The sequence below is a fragment of the Micropterus dolomieu genome, linkage group LG20 (assembly GCF_021292245.1).
Source record: "Micropterus dolomieu isolate WLL.071019.BEF.003 ecotype Adirondacks linkage group LG20, ASM2129224v1, whole genome shotgun sequence".
Taxonomy (NCBI): domain Eukaryota; kingdom Metazoa; phylum Chordata; class Actinopteri; order Centrarchiformes; family Centrarchidae; genus Micropterus; species Micropterus dolomieu.
In genome coordinates this window covers 9,477,447-9,487,227 of record NC_060169.1, presented here as the reverse complement: position 1 = coordinate 9,487,227, position 9,781 = coordinate 9,477,447, and the positions used below count along the sequence as shown (strand labels likewise).

Below are 9,781 nucleotides of genomic sequence, written 5' to 3'. Positions count from 1 at the left end.
TGGGGGGGGGGGGGGGGGGGGGGGTTAAACTCTGGTGTGGATGCTGTATCATTTTCGTGTGTGTGTGACAGAGTGAGAGTAAATGAACTTAAAACTTTCAGTGAGAGGATACAAAAGCACCCAGAGGTTAAAGAGCATCTCTGTTTTAGAATGACAAGTCGTCCACACCGAGCCTGAAGTCCAACACACCTACACCAAGAAATGAGGCCCCAACACCAGGAACCAGCACCACTCCAGGACTGCGGCCTCTTACAATGGGCAAACCACCCGGCATGGAGGCTTTAGGTACGTAAACACCTTCACTGTCGCACTCATTCAGAACTGAAGCCATGCATTGACTGACACAAAAAGAAGATATTTTGCCATTTGGTATTTTTGCTTGAAAAATGACTTAAACTTGAATTATGCTTCTCTGAAGAAATACATACGTCTTTGAAAACCTACACTTTAAATGATCAAAACACTACCTAGTTCAAGCTTCGCTGTTGTGAGAATTTGCTCCTTTTCTTCTGATGTGGTAATAGACTTGAATATCCTTTTGGTTTTGAGTCTTTTTGGACACTAAGCATTTTAAAGCATCAATTTCAAGAATTATTATTATTATTCAAGTAAATAATATTGAGATTTAAAGTTCATTCTTGACCTTGGAAACAAAACAATCTCACAAGTCCATTAGTATCTATTTTGGAGCTTTAGATCGTATCACAAGGAGTTGTCACGTCTGAAGGAAAATTCTTAGTTACAGCCATCGTTTAATGTTTCCAAATGTTAATAATTGTCTGTTGCACAGTTTGTATAAATCAGTCTTTTCTCGTCTCTAGCCGCCCCTGCACTGCGTACACCTCTGACAATTGCGGGTTCCTATGCCAGCCCGTTTCCTATGATGGGTCATCATGAGATGAACGGATCCCTGACCAGCCCAGGCATCTATCCTGGTCTCATTTCACCACAGATGAGTGCTGCAGCTGCTGCCGCCTATGGACGCTCACCAATTGTAATTATTCCAGCTTCTATATAGAATTTATGAATCAAAAGCGTGTTTGTCGCACACAACTGAATGAATGCAGCTCTTCACATATGTTCATTCATATATTCCATCTCCATCAGTTTGTCACAACAAGCCCTCACTGGCCTCTGTATGAATTATCCTCCATGGCTGTAGGTTGTTCAAGTCTGTTTGCGAAATGACTTTGAGAAACTTTAAACATTCATCCTGTATTTCCATAACTCATTGTGAATATTTCTGCTTGGCTGGCTGCAGCTTGTTGTGTATACATAATGAGAAAGCACAAAGACAGCGTAGCCCTCATACTTTGATGTTAGTTAGTTAGCATTTTAAAGGCTTTAAAAAAAAAAAAAGGGCTGGCCCCCAAAATGCATCTCCATGTTTGAAAATCTCCCAGGCTTTCATTAGCATTAGCAAGTGGGATGTTGTAGCATTGTGTAAAGCTTCTCTGTATGCAATGAAGCTGAATCTGCGTCTTTCAAGGGATTTGCCTGGAAACTATGGAACGAAGAGTTCCTCAGTGTGTTAGCAGATAAAGTGAAGCATAGTTTTAAATTTGAATAGTAGCTTAGTCTAATTTATTTTTGCAGGTTATCGGCTTGTTTGTTAAAGATACCCCACCTTTAACTCTTGGCTCTTCTTGCTCTTACAGGCAGGGTTTGACCCTCATCCTCACATGAGAGCTCCAGGCCTGCCAGCCAGCCTCACATCCATTTCTGGAGGAAAGCCGTGAGTTTTGGATTTAGCTATTTTTATTTACAAAAATAGCTGACATCATATATACTACTTAGCTCAAAACTGTCCGTCTTTCTCTTCTTCTGTCCACTGCAGAGCTTATTCTTTTCACGTGAGTGCAGATGGTCAGATGCAGCCCGTGCCCTTCCCTCCAGATGCACTGATTGGACCGGGCATCCCGCGCCATGCGCGCCAGATCAACACACTGAGCCACGGGGAGGTGGTGTGTGCTGTCACCATCAGCAACCCCACACGTCACGTCTACACCGGCGGCAAGGGTTGTGTCAAGATCTGGGACATCAGCCAACCAGGCAGCAAGAGCCCAGTGTCCCAACTCGACTGCCTGGTAACTACTTTTTATTGTTTTTTCAGTCACAGTAGAGGAACATGTGAAATATTTGCTCAAGACATTCAGATCTGTGTTATTATATTATGGTTTCAATCATACCTGACTGATAGGAGCTTCTCTTATCATTTAGCTGAACACTCTTCGGCAGCTGCTTCTCTCACCTGCGGGGCCCCTCAAGGCTCTATTCTGGGCCCCATCCTCTTTTCACTGTATATGTTGCCACAGGGTTCCATTTTCCAGAAACATAACATCTCATCATATCACTGTTTTGCTGATGATGTCCAAATTTACTTGCCTAAATCCATAACCAGAGATTCTGTGCAGCCATTGTTAGACTGCTTAAAGGAGGTAAAAACCTGGATAGAGTTAAACTTACTCACTCTGAATGAAAATTAGAGAGCATCACGTGTGGACATTTGGATGTACTGGGTGACCCTCTTGGCACTTTGGGCCCATTAGCCTCCAAAAATCAATCCTCTATTAAAAACCTTGGTGTTAATTTTGACACCTCATTCACTTTTAATAAGCAAATCAGTGCAGTCGTCAAGACCAGCTTCTTCCAGTTAAGACTTCTAGCTAAAATAAAGGCCTTCCTCCCAAAGACCTTGAAAAAGTCATCCATGCTTTTATTACTGCTCAACTGGATTATTGTAATTCATGGGTCTAAATCAGAAATCTTTAAATCGCCTCCGCTCACCTTTTAACAAAAACAAAAAAGCGTGAACACATAACACCTGTCTTGGCCTCCCTCCACTGGCTACCTGTCCGTTTATAGGATAGATTTTATTGCTTGTTTTTAAGGCACTAAATGATTTGGCGCCACCTTATTTGGCTGATCTCCACCATTCTCCAATTAGAACACTGAGGTCAACAAACCAGCTGCTCTTGGATGTCTCGAGATCAAAGCTAAAAAATAAGGGCGATAAAGCCTTTGCAGTGGGCGCCCCCATTCTATGGAACAGCCTCCCCATGCATATTAAAGCTGCACAGACCCTGCAGACGTTTAAATCGCTGCTTAAGACGCACCTTTTTGCAGTAGATTTTAACCTTCGTTAACCTGGTTTCTGATGTTTTAAAGTGTTTTGTTTCCCTGTGATTTGGTTGTACTGATTTTTGTATATGTTATGTATTTGACATTGACCCTGTTTAGCACTTTGGTCAACTGTTGTTTTTAAATGTGCTATAGAAATAACACTGACATTATGGTTGATGTTTCAAAATGTTAACGAGGCGTCCAACCAGAACCAGAGACATAATGTACTCATGTTTCATGAGGTCTTTGTAGTAGGTCTTCTTCATTAAGATGAGCATCAAATGTAGCCTGACTGCATATCCCATCGTAGTTTCCCCTCAACAGACAGAGATGTGAACAATTCAGCAAAGTGTTTCACTGCTGTGCTGAAATAATCCTTGGTGAGAAAAAAAGCCTGCTGAGTAATGATGTTCTGATTGGCCAACCCTGTCTGCCATTACCCAGCTCATTACTTCCTCCCAACTGCCTCTCATTTCTCATTTTGATACTGCGGCTTCATGCCGCTCAACTCATATGGCCTCCAACACCCTTAAGGTGCGTCCAGAGTGCAATTGGGTCTTATAAAGCCATCAGGGTGCTGTTTTAATTCGACCAAGAGCTTCCAAGTCCTATTGATCTGTCTTCCTGCTCTCTTGGAGCCTGGCCAACAGCTGCAGCCCCACGCTCTCCCTGCATCTCTTGTTAAAGCTGACATCCACATCTTCACTAAAACGCGAAAGCAGCAAAAACAGCAGCAGTCTAAAAGCTGCACTTGTCAAAGAAAAGCTCCTTTTTAAGTAGAGATGGGTTTGACGTGGACATATGCTACTAATCTTTTTGCTCAACAGAACTGTAAATTATTTTATTCTTTAATAACATCAAATGCCGTATTCAGAGATCTTTCACATGTAAGATCCAGTCATCAAGATCGTGACGATACTTGTTTTCTGTTCCAGAACAGGGACAATTACATCCGCTCCTGCAAGCTGTTGCCTGACGGCCGCACCCTCATAGTGGGTGGCGAGGCCAGCACGCTGACCATCTGGGACCTGGCCTCGCAGACTCCCCGCATAAAGGCCGAGCTCACTTCCTCTGCTCCAGCCTGCTACGCACTGGCCATAAGCCCCGATGCCAAGGTCTGCTTCTCCTGCTGCTCAGATGGAAACATCGCTGTGTGGGACCTCCATAACCAGACCCTCGTTAGGTCAGTACGTTGATATATTTGTAAAAATACACCCCCTGAGCCAAACTTCAAGTACATAACTTACAACTTAATTCTGTGTGCGTGCTACAGACATGTTTTTAGTACACAGCTTAGTGTGTTTGAACAATAAAATGGTTGGCTATTAACATAAGACACCCTCTTTGTTAGGGTTGGGATTGCTTCCTTCTCTGTTCCTGACTTCATGTTTGGTGTCTTGTGTTGTTCCAGGCAGTTCCAGGGCCACACAGATGGAGCCAGCTGTATCGACATCTCTCACGACGGGACCAAACTGTGGACCGGTGGGCTCGACAACACTGTCCGCTCATGGGATTTGAGGGAGGGGCGGCAGCTCCAGCAACACGACTTTACCTCACAGGTAGAGAGAAGCCTATAAAAGACAAATGTTCCTTTTATCTGATACAAAGTCAGCCAGCATTGCTGACACATTCCCCCCCAACGAATGCATTCAGTGTGTCTTTGAAATACTGTTGACTCTTGTTGCTGATGTGGTCAGATCTAACTGTGTGGCTGTTGCAGATCTTCTCGCTGGGCTACTGTCCCACCGGAGAATGGCTGGCTGTGGGCATGGAGAGCAGCAACGTGGAGGTGCTTCACCATACCAAGCCTGACAAGTACCAGCTGCACCTGCACGAGAGCTGTGTCCTCTCACTCAAGTTCGCCTACTGTGGTAAGTAACATGCAAAGAAGCTCCTTAATGGGTGTAAACAGACCCACGGGGAATAAACATTCAATAGTGAGGAGGTGGGGATGTACTGGTTTTATTTTTAGTGGAAAAGAGTTTTGACAGACTGCCGTTCAATTTGGTGTTGATATTTATGGAGGATCTCAGGCTTATGGTTAGCTGCCACTGAGGACATGGAGATCATGTCCATTAGGGGTGGGAATCTCTGGGCACCTTACAATTGAGAGGGCTGCGATGCAATTATAAGACGAGTATCGATGCATCTTGTTGCATAATTTTTTTTCTATACAGGATCTCTGGATAATTACTAAGCATTTAATTTGTGCATTGAAATCCAAAAGAAACTCCTAATTAGCTTAAAAGGACTAGTTAGCATCCCTAATTTACTTAATTAACCTCAGCTCCATGGTCCCTCATTAACAACCAGCTGTCAGACTCTCTGAAAACTGAAAAATAATTATCAGCATGTGCAGTATGTGTACAGGACAGACCTGTTCACCAGTTTAATCTAAGCTTGTACCTGATGTTCTCAACCCTTGACAAGTAGGTATGTTTAAGGTACTACTAATGACATACAGCTGAGCTAATTATTACTTCATTACTAATTTAACCGCCAAAACGCTGTACAGTTATCTAGCGCTAACCGCCTTCACTTTTCCAGCAGTTGCGGAAACTACAGACTTTTATTAACGGACACACAGTGACCTACACTGCACATTTACTGCCAGGCTGAAACTAACTACTAATATTTTTCATCGCTAACTTTCACCGTCATGTTCTGCCACTCTCTCTCTCTTTCGCTCGGCCTCAGAGAGCTGCCAAGCATTGAGTGACACCATGCTTGCGCATTGATATTAATGATTGTGTGACATTTAAGTAGGGTGGTTAATCATTCCGCAGCATTGATGTGCTGAATACAGGAGGAACACTGGTCTCTCTGTGTGCATGCCAGACAGTCCGGCCGCTGCACTTCCGCGAGTTCTGCCTTTTGCATTCCGTCAACATTATGTTATCAATTAACAAATAGTCAATTTTTTGACATCTGTGAATCGAGTCAGAATCTTCCACGTCTGCGGTAATATTTCTCCATCGGAGAAATTTACAATTCAGTTACACCCATATGATATGGGTGGACTCCTAGCTACTGCCCTGCTGTTAAATGTGGTGAACAAGGATTTATCCAGTCCTCTTACTCTTCTCTCGCTAAAATCAATCTTCATACAATCACTTCAGGGTTGTCATGTCAGGCACTCTGTTAGAAACCATGTCTGATGGCCAGGTCTCTGCAGTCTAGCTAGACGCTGGCCACAGGTGGGCCGTGTTGCCTAAAATTTTACTTGTTTAATTTTGATCTGCAACTTTTTTTTTTTTTATCTGAACTAATGAATGTTTTATTAGTGACAATTTGTTTTGAAAATGTCAGATGTCTCTGTACAGTTTAAATTACTCGTAGCAAAGGCTTGTAGCTGTATTAACAAGGAAGCTGTTGTTTTACAAATAGGCTCATTAGAGAAATTTGTCGTTGCTTTTTAAGTTTAGATCATTCTGCCTGTTGGGCAGACCAGCTGGTTTCAAGTTTAGGGCTCAAATAAATGAGGTTTTACTGTTGCCTCACTTTTTTTTGTGCCAGAACTGTCAGTATCCATTTCCCCTCACAAGACCCCCCACAGCACAGCCTCATCTCTCTCCACCACAGAACGGGTTAATTCAAATGATGCTCACTGCTTCAGAGCTCTTGCCGTCACTAATTAAATCATTAGCCGACTAGTCAGTTGGGTAATTAATCAGAGGGTGATTTAAATAATTATCAAAGTGGAAATGGTGTGAGTCTCCTTCATTATGTGCATTTTATGATTGTTAATGTAATGGTGTTTTATGGCCATTGATAAGGTTATCACAGAGTCACATGTTTGCTGTTATGGGTTGGTTTACTATAAATTTCTATCTTTAAGCCCGGAAAAAACAACCATGACCAGGTTTGTAGAGGACAAATATGATTGTGTGTGCCTCAGCACACATACCTTCAGATTATATTCTCAAGGCGTCTGTTCTGTGTTTGCAGGGAAATGGTTTGTGAGCACAGGGAAGGACAATCTGCTGAATGCATGGAGGACACCTTATGGTGCCAGCATATTCCAGGTAACTGCGATAAACACAATTCTACACAGTTTGCTTTGGCTGTGTGGCTTGTAACTGCACTTTGTTCCTTTTAGGATGTTGTCTGTTTATAGTCACTTATTTTTAATTGCTGCCTCTTGGTAAGGACTACCTCAAAAATAGATTTGTCAGTGGGACCCAGTCTGCTTAAAGAAAAGTCTTAAATCAAGACAAGGAGGTGATTTCACAAAATGGAAGCACAGTTTTTCCTAAATGTGTTTTGTGAGATGCAGCATTAAAGCTCTAAATGAATTTTAAAATTTTGTTTTTCCCACAACTCAAAAAGTCTAACTAATCAGATTATATCGGTCCTCCAAATTCCATAATCTCAAATAGGGCAGACACTATTAGTTTATTATTAACACTAACTGATAATCAAATTTGAGCAAAAATAGTGGTGGTGGTGGGGTGTCAAACTTGGTCTAATTTCAGCCTCTCTAATTAAAGAATTTGCGATTTTTAGGCTGTTGGTCAATATCACCATTGACTCTTAAATGTGGAACAAATGCCTATTGTAATTTTAACAGTTTGATGATTGATAATTACCTTTACTCAAGTTATTAGGAGATTCAGATTTTGACATGACTAGATTTTTTTTATCGGACAGTAACACAAATAATGCCATCACAGTGCAATATACATTTATCAGAACTGTTAACAATAACAAGAATTACAAACTTATTTCCATTGTGGTCCTCGTTGCATTCGCTGAGATGACCCATACAATTGTCTTAGTGTTGTCATAACTTTCTGGTTTGCATTCACTATATGAGCTAATCTGGCTAGCGTAGTCTAATTAACAGACAACACCTGTAAAAGTCTTAAAATTTATGTTCTGCATGTGCTGCAGCCCAAATTATTCAAGATAATCCAACAGTAATTATACTTAATTAAAGAAAGCTGAGTACCAAATCAAACTGTTGTGGACAAACACGCACCCCTGTTGACGAGGTTAACTGTTAAGCATGCTTCATGAAAGAAATTAAAACTGATAACTTCAGAAATAATGGAGATTTTTGCTTCCACAGTCGAAGGAGTCGTCCTCCGTCCTGAGCTGTGACATCTCAGCAGATGACAAATACATTGTGACAGGATCTGGTGACAAGAAGGCCACCGTCTACGAGGTCATCTACTAGACAGAAAAGGAGGCTCCTGTTCTGCTTCAGCACTTACAATGAGATGACTTTCTTCTCCCCCCCGACCCCCGACCATATGTGGACTACAACGTGCTAAGACAAATTTACTGGAGCTGTTGGCTTAAGTATGCTTGTGCTGGAAAGAAGTTACTTTCACTTTTTGGTTTTCATTGAGAATATTTGGGTGTAACCCGATGAAGCGGCGCTTCATTCTGAGAAACACGTCCCCAAGACGTCTTGTGAAAAGTGTACATATCGGATTAAATAAAAGACCTTTTATATATATTATAAAAATATATATATTTTCATGTCCTGGGGGTACTTGTGATGATTTTTTTGGCACACTATCTTATGCCAAGATATTTGAGTGGGAGAGAAAGAACATAGATTAGACCTTTTTAACAATTTTACTTTCTGATTTTCTTAAAGCACATTCTCCAGGCTGACCTTTTCAGAGGTGCATGAAAATTGTAAGTAGGACATTTTGTGGAGATTTTAAAATGGCCTTTTGTCACAGTGCTCTTACCGGACAATGAAAACGTGAAGTCCTCTGACTCGGGCAAAGCCTCGGCTGGTTTTGGACGCTGTGATTCAGGAAAAGAGATGGATGTAAATTTAATTCAAATATAAAAAGACTTTTTTTAAATTGTACATCTCTGTCTGTGCTATGTTTCTCCATGTTTGTTTTACCTTGTTAGATTATGGGAGAATGTTTAATGTTTAGCCTAACCCTTGGACCTCAGTTGGCAGCAGACACAAACTGGATGACAATGTGCTTTTTGCTAACTTGACGTAATATGGATGTTGAATTTCACCATTGATTTCTTGGCTACAGACTAAACTCAAACAGTCCAATCTGCGCTATTGGACTCCTTCTGCCCTTTCTATCTTATCAATATTCCTGGAATATGTTTGGTCGGCCGTGATGGAGAGACATGTAAATGCTCGTGAAGAAGGACAGAAGGGTAACTGATGTACACAAATTAGAAAATCAAGCGTCTCCCATGATGATGCCAAGACAACAGTGAATAATTCTGGTTTGTACACTGTGCTCCAGATCCTGTCAGCATTTTCCACAAAAAAAAAAATAATAAAAAGGGGCAAAATGTGCCAGTCCCTCTGAATCACACCAAAGTATGTAGCAAATGCTGTCAGCACTGAAAAGAAATGTACAGTTGTTAATAAATCAATAAAACAGTTTTTTGTAGAATGGCCTATTTTCCTTCCTTATAACCTTTGATTGGGCGTTACCTACAAATGTTTATTTGCAGAGCATTAGATGAGAAGATGGTTAGCTTAGCATACAGAGTGGAAACAGCTAGCCTGGCTCTGTTGCCTGGCAACAATGATACTGCTCCTGGCCCCCAACCCTGTGAAAAACCACGTGTCGAGGTATTCCTTTAAAAACATCAACTTATAAAACACCCACCGTGTGTTTTAGACTATATTTTAATCTATCAACAAAATAATAGATAAATT

At 41.4% G+C, this 9,781-nt stretch overlaps 1 protein-coding gene across 16 annotated transcripts in view; it reads left to right on the top strand.

Annotated features, from left to right (window-relative positions):
• The window catches only part of LOC123959195 (transducin-like enhancer protein 3-B), a 187,296-nt gene extending 177,794 nt beyond the window's left edge, over positions 1 to 9,502 (top strand). For all 16 annotated transcript variants that reach the window (XM_046033135.1, XM_046033136.1, XM_046033129.1 and 13 more), the window contains 9 exons: positions 150 to 285; positions 822 to 994; positions 1,659 to 1,735; positions 1,838 to 2,087; positions 4,059 to 4,306; positions 4,535 to 4,682; positions 4,844 to 4,994; positions 7,072 to 7,148; positions 8,195 to 9,502. In XM_046033135.1, the coding sequence (XP_045889091.1) occupies positions 150 to 285; positions 822 to 994; positions 1,659 to 1,735; positions 1,838 to 2,087; positions 4,059 to 4,306; positions 4,535 to 4,682; positions 4,844 to 4,994; positions 7,072 to 7,148; positions 8,195 to 8,302 (1,368 nt within the window). In that variant the 3' untranslated portion in view covers positions 8,303 to 9,502. The remainder of the gene's footprint in view (positions 1 to 149; positions 286 to 821; positions 995 to 1,658; positions 1,736 to 1,837; positions 2,088 to 4,058; positions 4,307 to 4,534; positions 4,683 to 4,843; positions 4,995 to 7,071; positions 7,149 to 8,194) is intronic.
• The last annotated feature ends 279 nt before the right edge of the window (positions 9,503 to 9,781 follow it).